Source organism: Cetorhinus maximus, chromosome 7 (genome assembly GCF_964194155.1).
Source record: "Cetorhinus maximus chromosome 7, sCetMax3.hap1.1, whole genome shotgun sequence".
Taxonomy (NCBI): Eukaryota; Metazoa; Chordata; class Chondrichthyes; order Lamniformes; family Cetorhinidae; genus Cetorhinus; species Cetorhinus maximus.
The window spans coordinates 67,774,575-67,792,826 of record NC_135885.1 but is presented as its reverse complement, the minus strand read 5'-3'; the positions used below and the strand labels follow the sequence as shown (position 1 = coordinate 67,792,826).

General features: G+C 40.4%; 2 protein-coding genes across 3 annotated transcripts in view; both read left to right on the top strand.

The window, feature by feature from the left end:
* The window catches only part of nars2 (asparaginyl-tRNA synthetase 2, mitochondrial), an 85,673-nt gene that overhangs the window by 27,483 nt on the left and 39,938 nt on the right, over positions 1-18,252 (top strand). For both annotated transcript variants that reach the window (XM_078545688.1, XM_078545689.1), the window contains exon 6: positions 9,219-9,313. In XM_078545688.1, coding sequence (XP_078401814.1) covers positions 9,219-9,313 — 95 coding nt within the window. The remainder of the gene's footprint in view (positions 1-9,218; positions 9,314-18,252) is intronic.
* On the top strand, positions 6,101-6,708 carry LOC144682863 (ubiquitin-like FUBI-ribosomal protein eS30 fusion protein). Its single transcript, XM_078545687.1, has one exon. The coding sequence runs from the start codon at positions 6,174-6,176 to the stop codon at positions 6,573-6,575; it is 402 nt and encodes a 133-aa protein (XP_078401813.1). The 5' UTR covers positions 6,101-6,173; the 3' UTR covers positions 6,576-6,708.

The window sequence follows — 18,252 nt, the reverse complement described above, 5'->3', positions numbered from 1 at the left end:
TCCTCTACAGAGTGAAAATGGGAAAATAATAATAGAAAATAAGGAAATGGTGGATGAATTGAACAGATATTTTGCATCTATCTTCATTATAACAGAAACAAATAACATCCCAGAAATAATTGTGAATCAGAAGGTGAAAGGGAAGAAGGGATTTAAAAGGGTTACAATCAGCAGGCAAAGGATACCGAGAAAATTATTAAACTAAAACTTGGCAAGTCCTCAGTCCTGATGAACTTCATCCTAGGGTCCTAAAAGAAGTGGCTGCTGAAATAGTAGATGCATTGGTTTTAATTTTCCAAAATTCCCTTGATACTGGAAAGGTCCCATCAAATTGGAAAATAGTGAATGTTACTCCTCTATTTAAGAAAGGAGGAGACAAAGCAGGAAACTACAGGCCAGTTAACTCAACATCCATCATAGGGATAATGCTGGAATCTAATATTAAGGGGGTTATAGGGGGTATTTAGAAAATCTCAATATGATCAGGCAGAGTCAACATGGTTTTATGAAAGGGAAATTGTGTTCGATTTATTTATTAGAGTTCTTTGAGAAAGTAACAATCAACCTGGTTAAAGGGGAACCTGTGGATGTGCTGTATTTGGGTTTCCAGAAGGCATTTGACAAGACGCCACATCAAAGTTTACTATGCAAAATAAGAGCTCATGGTGTAGGAGGTAAAATATTAGTATGGATAGAAGATTGGTTAGTTAATAGGAAACAGAGTGTGGGCTGAAATGGGTCATTTTCAGGTTGGCAAGATGTAATTAGTGGACTGCCACAGGGGCTGGTGCCTCAACTATTTACAATTTATATCAATGACCTGGATGAAGGGACCAAATGTACAGTTAAATTGCTGATGTCACACAGGTCGGAAAGTAAGTTCTGAAGAGGACATAAGGAATCTGCAACGGTTAGATAGGTTAATTAAGTGGGCAAAAAATTGACAGATGGGAGTATAATGTGGGAAATTGTGAACTTGTCCACTTTGGCAGGAAGATTAGAAAAGCAGCATATTATTTTCATGGAGAGAGATTGATTAAGAGGTGATCTTATTGAAACATATAAGATCCTGAGTGGACTTGACAGGGTGGATGCTGAAAGGATGTTTCCTCTTGTGGGAGAGACTAGAACTAGGGGATACAGTTTAAAAATAAGAGGTCTCCCATTTAAAACTGAGATGAGAATTTTTCTTCCAAAGGGCCGTGAGTCTTTGGAACACTCTTCCCTGAAGAGTGGTGAAGGTAGGATCATTAAATATTTACGAAGCAGAGATGGATATAGATTCTTGACTAACAAGGAAGTTAAGATTATCAGGGGGTAGGCGGGAATGTGGAGTTGATGCCATAATCAGATCAGCCATGATGCTATTGAATGGTGGAATAGGCTAGAGGGGCCAAATGGCCCACTTCTCCTAATTTGTATGTTCATATGCTGTTGAAACCCTCATCCATGCCATTGTTAACTCCAGCCTTGACTATTCCATGCCGCTGGCTGGCCTCCCACCTTTCACCCTCCGTAAACTTGAGTTCACCCAAAACTCTGCATGTTTCCTAACTTGCACTAAATCTATTCACCTATCACCACTGTGATTGCTGACCTACATTGGCGGCTGGGGTGGATGTGGCTAATTTACTGTTTGATTTATTCAGTAGGCCCAGTTTAGAGTACTATGTTCTGGGCACTGTACTTCAGGAAGGACATATTTGCCTTGAGGGTACAGCACATATTCACCAGAATATTGGCTGGCAAAGAGTTAAGTTATGACTACAGGTTGCATAGACTCTACTTGATTTCCCTTGAGTATGAAATATTTAAGAGTGAACTAACTGAAGTATTTAAGATTAAATGAGCTGATAGGGTGTATAGGAAGAGAGAATCCCTCCCCTCTGGCAGAGGGGTCAAGTACAAAGGGGGCATAGCTTCAACATTAGAGCTGGATCACAAAGCACATATGCACACACAGGAGTGTGGAAATCTGAAACAGTTTTTCCCTGAAAAATTCTTGAAGCTAGGTCAATTGAAATTTCAAAACTGAGATTAGTAGGCCTTTGTTTGGCAAGGATGTTAAGGCAGCCAGATGGCATTAAGTTACACATCCGCCATAATCTAAACTGGAGGGGCTGAGTGGCCTACATCTGTTCCTAAGCTCTAAATATGCTCAGTTTTAAAATTGTTTTCAAATATGACCTCCCCCTCCCTTTCTTTTAAACTCCTCCAATCATACAATCGTTTGAGATGTCTGCACTCCTCCAGTTCTGGCCTCTTGCTTGTCCCCTCTGGCTCAATTGGCTGTGTGGATGGTGTATTAGCATCAGTTGCCTAAGCTCTAAGCCTTCTACAGAAAAGAAATCCACATGTGTATGATGCCTCCACAATGGAGAACTGAGATCTGAAGTCATTCTGTGGGTGCAAAGTCAGTTAATACCACTGGGTGGCACAATGGCATCAGGACACCTTTTTTGCCATGCAGGAAGTTCTCCAAGCAAGAAGTCTATCATAATCATAACTTCAGTAATGACGAGGCGGTGCAATGAGTTTGACACTGGCCTTTCACTTCTAAGAACAGCACCTCCTGCTCTGGTACCCTCCACCTGAACTCTGCTCTGGTGCCCGCGCCCCCTGGCTGCTGATTTTTGCTATCCAGGTGCTGCAGGCAGAGAATTTAAAAGGAACCCCTCCCCCCCACTGTTCCCCAGCCAACCGCTGGCGCCCCCCCCCCCCCCCCCCCCTTCCCCCGGGTCTGGCGCCCACCACTGCTGCAGTCAGAGATTTTGAAAGGAACTCAACCTAGAGCTGCTGTCTCCAAAAGACCACAAATTGTCTGCCTACAACTTTAAACACCTCAACACTGAAAGCAGCAGGGCCGCCAAGTGAAAGCAGCAGGAACACCAAATTCAGCTTGAAATCAGCCAAGTCACCAATCTTCAATAGGTTGCCAGAGCAGATACTGAAAAACTGGGAGCTGAGAGCCAGAGTGGAGGTAGAAATAAAAGTGTGACATCACAGGAAAGCAGGTAAATTATTGGTTGGTGAGTATATCTCTTTTCTCTCTCTCTAAACTAGGGCATTTGTTCAAACCAGGAACTGGGAGCTGACAAGTGGCAATTAACATTCACGCCACACAAGTGCCAGGCAATGACCATCTCCAACAAGAGTAAATCGAACCATCACCTCTTGACATTCAGTGGTGTTACCATCACTGAATCCCCCACTATCAACATCCTGGAGGTTACTATTGACCAGAAACTGAACTGGACTAGACATATAAATACTGTGGCTATAAGAGCAGGTCAGTGGTCAGGAATCCTGCAGCGAGTAACTCACCCCCTGACTCCCCATAGGCTGTCCACCATCTACAAGGCACAAATCAGGAGTGTGATGGAATATTCTCCACTTGCCTGGATGACTGCAGCTCTAACAGCATTCAAGAGTCTTGACACCATCCAGGACAAAGCACCCCATCCACAAACATTTACTCTCTCTACCACCAAACAGTGACAGTGGTGTGTACCATCTACAAGATGCACTGCAGCACCTTCCAAACCCACGACTGCTACCATCTAGAAGGACAAAGGTAGCAGATACGTGGGAACACCACCTGAAAGTTCCTCTCCAAACCACTCACCATCTTAACTTAGAGATATATCGCCGTTCCTTTACTGTCACTGGGTCAAAATCCTGGAACACCCTCCTTAACAGCACCATGCATGTACCTACACCACATGGACTGCAGCAGTTCAAGTAGGCAGCTCGCCATCACCTTCTCAAGGGCAACTAGGGATGGGCAATAAATGCTGACCCAGCCAGCAAGACCCACATTCCGTAAAATGAATTTTTTAAAAAATACATGGCTTGGGGCATCCAAGCTGAAGGGCCTCAGATTCTAGGGGCATTGGGACCACTTCTGGGGCCGGAGGCACCTATTCTAAAGGCATGGGTTGCACCTCAAAAGGACTGGGACCAACGTGCTCACAGCGATGTTCACTAGCATAGTTGGGAAGTATTTAAACTAAATTGGCGTTAGAGTGGACACCAACACATAGAAGTAGAAAAGAGGAATGAGGGGCAGAATGTGAGTGTTGAGTAGCAGTAGAGAAGGGAGGAGTAGTACCATATTAGATAGGAGCAAACTAAGACTGCAAGGAATACCAGGACAGCTTTTGAAAGCATGTATTTAAATGCGGAAAGTGTGCAGAACATGCTAACAAAATATCGGGAGAAGTGGAGATGGTAGAGGTAATGGATGGGATGAAAATTGATAGGCAAGGTATACTGGAAAGACTGGCTGTGCTGAGAATGGATAAGTTGCCTGGTCCATTGGCTTGTATCCCAGGTTTGTAAAGGATGGTGGGTGTGGAGAGAATGGAAGGGCTTTAACAAGATATCAGGGATACGTGGTGGTGATGGTGCCAGAGGTTTGGAGAGAGTGGCAACTGTAACATCCTTGTTCAAGAAAGGATGGTGGAAGGGAATTCCTAGTAACTATACGCCAGTCAGTACAACATCAGTGGTGGGTAAGGTTAACAATAATCAGGGAAAAAAGCAACAAGCATTGGAGAGGTTTGAGTTAATTAAGGGGAGCCAGCACAGGTTTTTAAAAGGCAGGTCATGCTTGACCAATCTAATTGATTTTTTTTGATCAAGGGAATGCACTGAATATTGTCTATATGCATTTAAGAAAGGGTTTGACAATATATCACGTAAAAAGTTGGTTAACAAAGCTAAGGCTTATTGAATCGAAGGGTCAGTGTCAATTTGGATGAAAAATTGGCATAAGGTCAGAAAACCAAATTGTGGTAAATAGTTATTCAGACTAGAGGATGGTAGACAGTGGTGTTCCCCATGGTCAGTGCTAAGACCATTGCTTTTCTTATACACACACACTTATACAAAGTAAAATTTCAAAATTTGATGATGGTACCAAACTTGGAGGTGTAGCAAGCAGTAAAAAAGATATCAACCAACTGCAGCAGGAGATAGATAAGGTAGCAGAATGGAATTTAGTACAGATAAGTGTGAGGTGATGCATTTTGGCAGAAAGGATAGAAAGACTTAATGGCTCTGTTCAAAGGTCTGCATGGTCAGAGGGACCTGGGAATTTGTGTACAGATCTCTGAAGATGACAGGACATATTGAGAGAGTAGTTAGCAAAGCATGTGATCTTATGATTCATAAATAGAGGTATCGAGTATAAAAGCAGGAATGTAATGCTGACCCTTTATAAAGCTCTGGTTAGGCCACAACTGTTGTATTGCATTCAGTTCTGGTCGCCACACTTTAGGAAGGATATGAGGAAGTTTAAGAGGCTGCAGAGGAGGAGATGTACCAGAATGGTTCCAGTGATGAAGGATTTTAGCTACAAGGTTCAGTTGGAGAAGCTGGGATGGTTCTCCTTGGATGGTTTGAGGCCAAGGGGAGATTTGGTTGAGGTGTACATGATCATGTTGGGTTTAGATAAGGTAATGGTACAAGGACTAGATGACATGGATTTCAAGTTTTGGACAAGAGATGCAGGGGGATATGTCAAAGATTGTTTTAATGCAATTTGTGCTAATGTCCTGGAACTTGCCTGTGAGTGTGGTGGAAGCAAAGTCGATAAATGATTTAAAAAAGGAAATTGGATGGGCCCTTGAGGGAAATAAACTTGCAGAGCTACAGGGATTGAGCGGGTGTATGGTACCGACTGGATTTCTGTACAGAGCCTGTATGGACTCAATGAGCTGAATGGTGGCCTCCTGTGCTATTATGTCTCTTTAACTAAATTGAGTTGGTGTGCAGAATCCTTGTGATCCAAGAGAATGGTTTAAAAAAAAGGCTTCAGGGGCTGAATGACCTACCACTATTTCTAGTTATTTAACGCTTTTATTCATATTTATATATTGTGTATAAGGTTTAACAAAGCTACTCCTGCCTTTAATATTAGTGTTTGGGTGTTAGTGTTGTAAGCTTTAGAAAATCTTCAGAAAAGTTTTTATGTACTGCCTAGATCTAAGGATTAAAATTGTATGGACATAATATTAACACTCAAGCTGTTATAACTATCTTAGGCGATATTTAGGGCATTAAAAGTTCCCATTATTGTTGTGTTCTTCACTATTTCACCCCTGTTGAAAGTTGACGGGCGGGTTGTCGTCGTTTGCACCTGAACCAGGGCCGCCTTTTCCGGAACCATCATGCAGCTGTTTCTACATGCTCAAAACACCCACACCCTTGATGTGACTGGGGAAGAGACTGTTGGGGAAATTAAGGGCCATGTTGAATCCCTGGAAGGAGTCTCTGCTATTGACCAAGTGATCCTTTTGGCTGGCACTCCCTTGGATGATGATGACATCATAGGCCAATGTGGTATCAGTGAGCACTGCACTCTAGAAGTAGTTGCTCGATTATTGGGTGGCAAGGTCCATGGATCCCTTGCTCGAGCCGGAAAAGTAAAAGGTCAGACTCCAAAGGTTGCAAAGCAAGAGAAGAGGAAAAAGAAGACTGGCCGTGCAAAGAGACGCATGCAGTACAATCGCCGTTTTGTAAATGTTCTGCCATACTTTGGCAAGAGGAAGGGACCAAATTCCAATTCCTAAATATGCTTTTGAGCTTTTCTGTCGTCAGAAACCGACTATTTGATTCAATAATGAATTGAGGTCTATGCTTCACTCTCTTAAAGGCGTGGCTCACTGTACTGGAACTTTCAGAAATCAAATAATTGGCTTAGTCATTTAAAATCTTTAATATGACTAATAAAAATACTTAACATTTGTGTTGTCAAAATGATAAAGTAACAGTATTGCTATTTACATACAATCTTGTATATCTTTTAGCATGTTTACCATTAAATGATTAAAATCAACTAATGGAAATAGGCAAACTTGCATTGCTTGTTTCTTTAAGATTTCAAAAGAATACATTACAATACCATTAACTATTTTACAGCTTCACCAATTGCAAGAATATACACCAATGAAGTAAAATACAAAGAAAATGTACATGTCAGTAAAGCAAGGTGATAAATTTCATGCAGTGATTCTTCATTGCCACAAGATGGTAGCAGCACATTTTTAAAAAGCATCAACAATTGTTCGGTACTATTTTAGTGGCAGCAAATCTGTGCTGCAGCTAAATCAAAACTTCAGGGCTTTGTTTGAATGTGTGCAAATATAGCAGAAACCTTGAATGTTTGCATTATTGATTTTTCTGGCTAACCAACCTCTTTTCCAATTTACAAAAAGACAGGAAGCACTGGATGCTTGATAGGTCTATTGGTATCGGAAAAACAGCAGTGGGTTAATGTTTTGGATAGGAACTCTTCATTATGACTTTATTATTGTATTGCATCTTATTGAACATTTAGTATGGGAGTTTCTATTCCTCTAGCATTCTCTGATTATAGTGCACATAGCACTAGATAAGAAATTAATGTTTTTGTGGTTGTTTGCAGTTATATGCTCCTTCATGAAATCCTGTATTCATTTTGGTGAAACAAATGCAGTAGGGGTCATTGGAGTAAACAAAAGGACATTAGGATTTTATATTTGGACTAGCTTGGAAAGCTTTTAATGTTTTCTTTTTTGCTACTGTAGTGTATTTCTTTCATGTTTGCAAACACTATAAAGACTTGCTGGAGGAAACCTGTGATCAATCACATTAGCCACTGTCTGAAGTGGATACACTGCAATGCACTGGTCTGCATTATCCTGTCACATCTATTCTGCTAATTATGTTGAACACTCTGCATGGCTTTTGCCAAAAAATTTTTAACTGTGTTTCATTGTCACATACATCCCTACAATCATTTTTCAATCACTTGGTTTTAAGTAGACAAGTCTGGAAGATAAATCATAACTTTGAATGTACTAGCAGGTAGTTTACCATCTCTGCAAAAATAAATCTTGATCCATGTGAAATGTTTCCCTTATACTCCCTTTTATAAGGGCATTCTGAAAAACCACAGTGGGGAAAGCTGGATATTTAGTGTTGCAGACGCTGGGCCATTGGTCACACAAAGTCAGATTGGAACTCTGCTCAGGTGCAAGGAAATAAAAATAACGCTATAAAGATTACATCTTATGTTTACAAATTATAGGAAAAATTATTTGAATTTACTACACTTTGAATATCTATTTACTTTGTGTCTTTAACAGAAAAATGTCCCAACACACTTTCAACAGAAGTGTAATTTTTAAAAAATGATTACAATACAAGGGGTTACTTTGGAGTGGCCAAAAACATTGTTAGAGAAATGATCATCATAAAGTGCTCAAGGAAGAAAGGGAGGTGGAGGTGCAGAGGGAATTAGGAAAGGAATATGAGTATGGGGCTCTAAGCTGCTGAAGGAATTTTTTGGTCAGGGAGGGGTCCAGGGCTAGAGGATGTTGGAGATAGAGATGGACAAGCTATGAAGGCACTTTAATACTCTCTGAGAATTTTAATCATGATGTGTAGGAGGGCCCAGACAAATGTAGACTACTGAGGGCAGGAGTGATAGATGGGGAGACTTGGTGCAGACAAGATACAGATGGATGAGCTAAAGTTTAGAGTGTGAAGAATGGGAGGCCAGGAACGAGAGCAGTGGGAGTAATCGTGTCTGGAGGTGTCAAAAGGATAGATGAAAGTTTCGGTAACAAATGGGCTGAGGTGGGGATAATAATAAGTCCATGTGGTGTACCTACACCACATGGACTGCAGCAGTTCAAGAAGGCAGCTCACCACCTGCTTCTCAGGGGCAACTAGGGATGGGCAATAAATGCTGACCCAGCCAGCGAAGCCCACATCTCATGAATGAATAAAAATGGTGTTAATACACTGTAATGTAATGGAGAGGATATGGAATTGGAAGTTCAGTTTGGAATTGAACAGAACAGCCTGGCTTAACTTAAATTCAGTGGTGGTGATCAGGAAGAAGGATGGAACCAGTGCTGAGAGTATAAAGCTTGTGGCGAGGTCTTATAATGATGGCTTACAGTCTTCCCAGTGTTTACCTAGAGGAGATTGTGACTCACCTAAGGCTGCATTTTGGACAAGTAGACTAACTACAAAGAGATATTAGAGGGGACGAGGGAGGTGGTGGAGCAATTAGAACTATCCCTTCTCTCATAAGCAAAAGATGCAAAAATAATTTAAATATCCTTTAGCCACCAAAGTTGATGATAATTTAAACATCCTGAATTATAAACTAAATGTGAAATCATGCTTAATTCAAGGAATTGGTTGTTTTTTTCTCGTTACAGCCTGCAAGCAAAACAGCTGAAAAGCATAATAATTTCTTTGATGTCCCTTCCTTCTTAACTGTATCTGGACAACTGCATTTGGAAGTGATGACAGGGTAATTAGCACTTTAACCATTTTTTTTGGAGCCTACTTTCTTGTGTTCAAAATTATTGCCCTTTTATTTGAGTTTTGATTTACATTATCACACCACCTTAAGAATGGAGTTGATGTATTGTAATAGCAAACCTAAAAATAGGTTAAAAGCAAATGCGGATGCTGGAAATCTGAAACAAATACAAACGCTGAAAAAACTCAGCAGGTCTAACAGCATCTGTGGAGAGAAAATCAGTTAACATTTCGAGTCTGTATGACTTCAGAGATAAAGAGAAGTAAAAATGCGATGAAATTTATACTGTTTAAGTGGGGGCTGGAGCAAGTGAAGCTGGCTAGAAGGTCAGCGATGGGTGGGGCAAACGAGAGATTGACAAAGATGTCATGCACAAAAGGACAAAGGGGTGTAAAAATAGGTAATGGCAGAGCTTTGGAAGCTAGCAAAATAGCTTCATAAATCTGCTCATAGAAAGGAGCAATTCCAGCCCAGATGTAATTTGCTTTAATCCTTCTGTATTAAACCTTCAAATTAATTTTTCCGCATTCATCACCTATCCAGAATATAACTGAACTAATTTACTGACTTCTTCATATCCTACTGCAAACTTTGTGAAATAAAGATTAAAAGCATTCTTCCCTCATTTATGTTTAAGTACAGTAACAGTTATTCTCTTCTCCAATTTGCATACAGCAAAGTCCGACAAACAACAATGAGATAAATGACTAGTTTTTCTGTTTGTTTTGGAGGTGTTGGTTACAGATATTCCTGCCTTCAAATAATGCCATTAAATATTGTGTGTCTAGCGAGAAACAGCACGTCTAACGATGCATAGATCATGTACTCAAGTGCTAGAGAGAAGCTTGAAATCTTGACTTTGTCTTGGGTGCAAGAGTCCTACCACTAGGCCAAGTTTGCGTTTGACCAATAAAGGAAGTAAGGCTTTATTAGTCTGTTTTTGGTCCTCCTGACACACGGGTGATTTCACTAGTTGTCTTGGATAGAACATCTAATGATTTCAGGAACAGCATAAAAGATCAAGTCTGAACAGCATTTACATTTGTCCAATGTCATAAAGATCTTGATTCCAAAGCTGGTTATTTTGGGATTACTGCCTTTCTCTGTCTCACCTGTAGCTACTAATATTTAAGGCAAGAAAATATTTCTAGACACTAGGAAATTACTTGCTATCTTTAGGACTTGCTTTTGCCAAAATTATCAATTGGTATATAACTTAAGAAATAGGAGCAGGAATAGGCCATATGGGTACCTCATCCCTACTCCGCCATTCAGTATGATCATGGCTGATCTTTGCCCTCAACTCCATTTTACCATCCGATCAGCCTTCTGTCTGAGGTGATCTTGATCTTTCAAATGTATCCTTCACATATCTTAGACCTATTAACCATTTAAGAGAAATGACTGGAACAGTGGTCCTTGTAAGTTTTTTTTTAATATGGTGCTCTTCCAATCTCACTTCATAAAGCCAGCCACCACATTCAGTGATCACAGTAGCACAGAATCTCAGTGCAGAAGAGGCCTTTCGGCCCATCCAGTCTGCACCGACACATGAGAAACACCTGACCTACCTACCTAACCCCATTTACCAGCACTTGGCCCATAACCTTGAATGTTTAAAAGTACTCTAGATAAGTGTGGAAACAAGTAAACAAGCAAAAGTACTCTAGATAAGTGTGGAAACAATGTGAAGCATGGGCAGGAGTGATGCATGTGAGGATAAATCCAGTTCAGAGAATAGGAAAAACATTACTAAAAGTAAGTAAATGTTTTCCCTCACTCATTCTTCAAATACCTAATAGGTAGGCCTTAGTGGTGCCAACAACTGGTACTGGATTTTGAACTTTCGTGTTCAGTCCTTGCTTTAAGGATCAATACGCTAAAATTAATTACTACTTTGAACGCTAAATTGAATTTGATCATATGGCTGCTATTAGATAAATGTTCATGCACCATTGGCTGTTTACTAAATCTAATATGGCCCACCCCTTATCAGTTTGTGGGCATATTGATGCATAAAACTGTCCTGAGCACACACGTGAATGGATAAGGGAACAAAATTGTCATGTGATTAGGGCTGCTGCTTGTGGGTAACCCCAAAACACATTGAGTCTCAAGTCACATCCTGATTTAGCGAGTTCTGTGTAATTCTGTGTATCAGTAGATCTGAGAGCCATCCTGGAAAGTGCCCTGGAAGTATTATTACTTGGATTCCATCTCATGAAAGTATTCCCTTTTTACAACAGCTTTCAATACATAGAATATTACTACATTCATACTGAGAGAAATAAGACACTTCTAAAGCTTCTAAAACTACTTATCCACCCTGCCTTTTACTGAGGAGAGTTGACTTAGGCAATTTTGAGAATAAGAATTGAGTCATGATCCAGTACCTAAGAAACAACAGGTAAAGGCATAACTAAAATTGATGCCATTTGGACGTTAAACTCGAGGTTTACATCGGAGTTGTTGAGAAGTCCCAGGAGGGAGAGTTTAATCATGTATGTCCCATCTTTTAGTAGATTTCAAGGGATCATGTGCATCAACGAAGGCATTAAGAGCTCCAAATGCTGGCAGTGCTGCCATGCTGAGTAAGGATCTACAGGAGGCTTGATTTGCCTGCACCTGAAGCAGGTGATAATTCCTTTTGTATATGCAACTACCTGTCATGCAAACCTTTGCTGGCTCTCACCCCATCATCATCATCATGGCTACCCATTGACCAACCCTCTCCACCCAAGGCCTTCCCCAGGTCATTGTCCCCCTCTGGCCTCTGCTTTGTTTTCTGGCCTGCACTTGTATGCACAGGCTGTGGCACCACCAGTGGCCTTATCATCCTGCTGCCTTCACCGGATAACCTCTCCTGTCACATAGACTTTAGATATCAGTTACATAAAGCCAAATATCTAAAACTCCCTGGCCCTCAACATCCAAAATTGGGTACTGCTGAATTTCTCAGCCATAAACTTTAGGACAGGTCTATCATGGAACCATTTAAGTTGGGTCTTGTATACTCAGTGACCAACTCTCAAAATTAAGAGACACTTTGGCATGGGATTCTATACGAGTGTGCAGGCGAACCTGCTGGGGCTGTGGGGCGGGGGAATGTTGGTGAACCTGTCAGATTAGGCAGCCGGAGGAGGTGCTAATGCACAGATGTGTACCATGCAGAAAGGGTCTGAAATCTGGGACAAACAGCATCTCGGCAACACACAAGCTGTGTCGGGACAATTCCAGAAACTTTGGGAACCTGGTCACCCTGTTTTTGCTTTGCAGGGCATGATTCTACCTAATCCTATATGGAACAAAATCACCTCCAATCCTCTTAATATTCCATTTTTTTTCTCCATTGTTGGAAGTACTATTACTGATATCTCTCAGTATAAAAAGCTACTGAAAAGTTTTTTTTGCTGTGATATCAGGCAGGTCCAACTTTAAAGCTTCAATGTATATTTATCTTTACTGCTGAAGTTTTGGCAACACACTTATCTTGCACAGATGTCATGTTGAACGGGCAGCAACATGCTAATTTTTACGGAAAATGCTGGAAAAACTCAGGAGACCTGACAGCATCTGTGGAGAGAGAAACAGAGTTAACGTTTTGAGTCTATATGACTTCTTCAGAGCTTCCGTAGTATTTTGCTTTTATTCTAATTTTTACTCTTGTTGCATATAATCCATGAGGGTTTGCAGAGTTATTGGCATGACTGCAAAAGCAAAAGAGACTGCTCATCAATAATTTTCATTATCTCCTCTGCACATGCATTTTCTTCTTTTCCTTTGCTGGTGTTTAATTTGAAACACGGAAAAGGTGCCAGGAGGGAAAGCTGACCTGAAGTTGGCTGATGGTAAAATTAGACTTGGCTATCGTAAGTGCATAAAGATGTTTGAAAGTTTTGCAATTCCCAATAGTCCTTCCTAAATTTCAATTTGAAAAACATAGCCATGGGAATGTGTAGGGAAAACACTTGCAAGAGTAATGATTCAATAAATCTTATACTGAGCAATTAAATTTATCTATTAAGGTATAAATCAAAGTTTCAAAACAAATATTTTCCTCTGAATTGTTCTATCATAAAGCTATCTAATTTACTGTGTTTTATTGTTATAAAAACCAAATGTTGGGCAGAAGAGAGAAGAGGTGGTGGCAGGAACAAAAATTAACTGGTCTTCATTGTTCATAAGATGGTGAAAAGCTTATCCTGCCTTGATTAAATTTGGAGGGTGTTTTCATTCTGTTATTGAAGATAGGTTCACTTCGCATAGCAGACTAATTGGCCAATATAAATTAGGTATTGTTACGGACAGGGGAGAGAGACTAACTGAACCCTTCAATTCTTCTAACATTTTGTCTGTAATCAGAGTAGTTTAATTTGGCAAGGCTGAGATGCATTGCCCAAACCTCGTTTGTGTAATCAGTTTGGATACAAAGCCACTAACAGCAAATTTTCTTGGATTTTAAACCAGGAGCATTATTTATTCACACACTATCCCAGAGCTGGTTTTTGTAGCTATTACCCACACACACACCATGGACACAAGAAAGATACAATAAGAGAAAGGAGTTTCTCTTCTACAAATATTAAAGTCGAACAGAATAGTTAATAGTTCACATGAGTATCTGATTCCGGTGACAGGGGCTCTTCTACTCGCGACTTAATCCAGGTGAGCCCAGGTAGCTGAATACAAGATTTTATGAAGCTTTCTTCGGAATAAGAAATGCACAGAAAGTTGAGAAGGGCAACCTTGATAATACTTGTAGCCAGAGGATCAGTTTGCTTTTCCAAATGAATTTAGAATCTTTCGGAAAAGAGGTTTCAAGGAGGCTTTAACTATAAGTCTTGTGGCTTGGTAAAAAGGCTAGGTGTTGATGGTCAGGTTTCTGCAGTGATGTTATGCCTGCATTCTGCAGTTCTCTGCCTGTAAGCAAGAGGGACTTTTATTTCTGAAAGGCTTTTAAATTATGTTTTGATCAGGCGACGACTGGCCATTGATACATTATGGGAAGCAATCAGTGGTCTGTTCATATTAACAAAGTCGCTTCCCCCTCCCATGGTCAAAATCAACAGCATACAATAGAGGCAGATAGGGGTTCTTGGCACTACTTAGCACTATCAGTTTCGATAGCTTCCAGCAGTCTGGAGATGAGATGTCTGAGGCTTTATTGTCCTTGCTGTTTTGGGGTGAGCCGTGACAGTGGCAGGTGCGACATTGCACAAGGCTGTGGTCCAATAATCCAATTTTATAAACTTCCAGAAGCTCAGCCAGCTTGCAGTTCCAAATGTCAGGTGACCTGTGGCAGCCATTTTAAAAGTCCAACAATGTCCATTTTTTAAAAAGTACAGCTTTTAACAGCTTGTAATATTCTCATGTCTGATCGACATGGCAAGTATCCTTAATAGGTATGGTAGAGTCATGGTTATGGTGCTGGAATGAAAATCTAGAAGTCATGAGTTCAAATGTCATTATGGTAAATTGTGAAGCTGAATTAAATAAATCTGGTAATAAATACATGGGCTAGTACCAGAGAAAAAAATTACCGTGAAAGTTACTGTATTGTTGCAAAAGTCCAACTGGTTTACTTATGTCCTGCAAGGGAAGAAGCTTGCCACTCTGACCCATGTGACTCCCATACCACACTGTATGGTTAACTCTTGATACCTGCAGAATAACTTTGGACAATAAATGCTGCTTTTGCAGTATTGCCCATATCCTGAAAACCAATTTTAAAAAAAACTTCCCAGTCACTCTTAACTACCTGTCTAAGCGTTATGAAACCTGAAAAGTAAATTTGTTTCATATTAAGATATCTTGATTGCTTGAGCAAATTAAGGTGACGTTCTGGGCTGGAGTCTTGTATTTGAGTGAGTTAAGGAACCGTTATTGTGATAAATTTGGTTCCATTAAAACTAATTCCCTATAGTTCGGTTTTCAATTTCTATGGCTATGTGTGCTAGAACTTGGAGCAGTGTTGTTCCAGCTCGTCAATTCTGTTCTCATCACTATCACGTTGATCATGTGGGAATGTCCCAATGAATCATGGGAACAAGAATAACCCATTCTGCCCTTTGCACCTGTTCTGCCATTCAGTTTGATCTCCACATCAACTCCATTTATTCACTTTTGATCCATATCCTTTACCAAACAAATTTTTATTGATATAAGTCTTTGAAATTTCAATTGAACCTGTTTGTGATGGGGGAGCCACTGGTGGTGGCTGCACTGGTGGTAGTAGTTCCAGATTTCTGCCAGCCTTTGTATGGGAGAGGTGCTATCTGATTTCAGTCTGAAATGGACTAGTTCTAATTTAAACATTATTCCTTCTTGTTCTGGACTTCCCCACCAGCGAAAACATATATGGTGAAAAACTGACTTCCCGGTACAGATCCCTGAGGAATAATACTACTTGTCACCTCCTGCCAGTCAGTGAGCAAATTCTTCACTCCTACCACAAGGGCAAAAGCTGTGGATGCTGGAAATACTCAACAGTTCTGGCAGCATCTGCAGAGAGTGAAACAGAGTTAAGTGTTTCAGGTGAATGACCTTTTATCAGAACAGGAAAAATTTCGAATGCAACATGTTTCTTATGGCAAATACAAAGACTGGAGGTGGGGAGAGTACAAATGTTGCTTGTCATTTTAATTCTCTGTCCAGTCCCACTCTGACCTCTGCCTCCTACAGTTCCAATGAAGCTCAATGTAGCTTGAGGAACAACACCCCATCTTTTACTTAGCTCCTTTACAGCCTTCGGACTGAACCTTGATTTCAACAATTTCAGATCATACCCTCTGTCCCTTTTTTTTGTTGTTTTGGACATCAGTTGATGATTCTCCTTTTCCCACTTAGCCTAGATATGTCTTTTGTTTCTTTACTTGCCTCATTACATCACCCCTTTTTGCCTTGCACTATCATTCCTTTGATCATAAAATATATCTTCCTTTTTGTTGTTTAACCTCCATCTCTGCCTCTTGCCTAAACTTTTCGTAGTTCTGACAGATCATCAATCTGAAATATTAACTTTTTCTCTTGTCAGATGCTGAGTATTTCCAGCATTTTGTTTTTTCCCTTTTATTTCTATGCCCTGTCTCCTAACTTTCAACCCAATCCTGGCCAATGTCACATGGTTACCTCCAATCCCATTTACAATTGTTTTTGTTTTCTTGTGTGGAACCTTATCAAGTAGCTCTGGAAGCCCATAGAGACATCCATAGACATTCTCCCATCCAGCATGCAGCACCCCGAAACATTACAATTTCAATTTTTGTTTAAGGAAAGAGCGAGAGTTAAAAAATCTCTAGTGAAAACTGCTGTATTATACATAGAAACAGCTTACCTTTTAAAATCCATTCAAGGGATGTGGACTTTGCTGGCTAGGGCAGCATTTATTGCCCATCCCTAATTGCTCTTGAGAAGGTGGTGGTGAGATGCCGCCTTGAACTGCTGAAGTCCATGTGGTGTAGGTATACCCACAGTGCTGTTAGGGAGGGAGTTCCAGGATTTTGACACAGCAACAGTGAAGGGACGGCAATATATTTCCAAGTCAGGATGGTGAGTGGCTTGGAGGGGAACTTCCAGGTGGTGGTGTTCCCATATACCTGCTGCTCTTGTCCTTCTAGATGGTAGTGGTCGTGGGTTTGGAAGGTGCTGCCAAAGGAGCCTTGGTATGTTCCATAATCTATAGCCTAATCTGAATCTGATAGCGTCCTGCTTTCTGAAGTCTAATCAATCACATGAGGTCTTAGTGCATTTAGCCTGCTAAATATGACTAACGAAGATTTCTGATAACCTAGGGACAACAGGACATCACGCTAGATGTAAAGTTGTGTCCTTGTTTATCATAAGTATTCACTTGCAGGTGTGATTTTTAGCCCAGAGCATGAGAGAAATATATTGATGAAGCCTAAAAACAATTCTATTTTCCATCAGATCCTCCTAGCTAATAAATTGTTTTGTTTACAAGTTACTATTTAGTCTCTCCAGTTCCAAATATTATAAATCTGATAACTGGGACAAGATGTGTTTCTACATGAGTGATAGTGAACAATCCAGAATACATTTCTGATTGCTGTCTTTATATATCTAGCATTGTACTTTCATGACTAGGAGAATTTGTATGGCTTGACAAGGATCATTCAAGAATATGCTTCCTACAAGTCCTGCTTCCCACTGGGAGAAATTGATTGTGGAATCAATGGCTCACATTTTAGTACTGATCCATGAGACTCGAGACTAGCATAATCAACAGAATACTTGTGTTAGTATGACTGGCAGTTAAACTAAGGAATTCGGTTCAGTAGTAGTTCATAATCATTGGACTGTGTTTTCAAAAACAAGGAATATTTTATTTGTACCTTTTTATAAATTGAAAAAATGCACATTTATTTGCCATTTAGTCCACATTTGGGGTCAGTGTCATAATAGACAAGGGTGGTTCACACAGGCAGTGGAGCGTTTAAAAGTGCAGCTGCCTTCAATCAAAAGCAATTTTCTTCATCCAGGTTTCCAAAACACAACTTGTAGGGCTTGATGAATTTGAGGAAAGATCTAAATATACCAGAGTTCTTTGGAGAGGTTCCGGTACCTCCTTGAGATTGTTGACATTAGACGTGAATATACGTGAAAGGTGGGAATAGGGTCTGTGGAACTGTTAACCTGTCAAGTCATTTGAATCCCCTACCCTTTAAATCGTGACAACAGCCTGCTGTAACTCTGATGAAATGAAAGGTGCTTGCAATTTCAATAAATGTTTGTTGACATAAGCCTGAAGGTTATCATTGTAAGATTAATACTGCTTGATTAATTCCACAGCCTATCATATCACTTGGATGGGATGGGGTGGGGGTGGGGTGGAGGGAGAGGGGGTGCTGTAAATTCAGTGTGATAGCTCCAAGTGGTTATAAAGGGATTAGCTGTCTATGATGTGGGGC

What these genes read in the sequence shown, in the direction of transcription:
- LOC144682863 (XM_078545687.1), top strand. Translation starts at nt 6,174, where the DNA reads ATGCAGCTGTTTCTACATGCTCAAAACACCCACACCCTTGATGTGACT.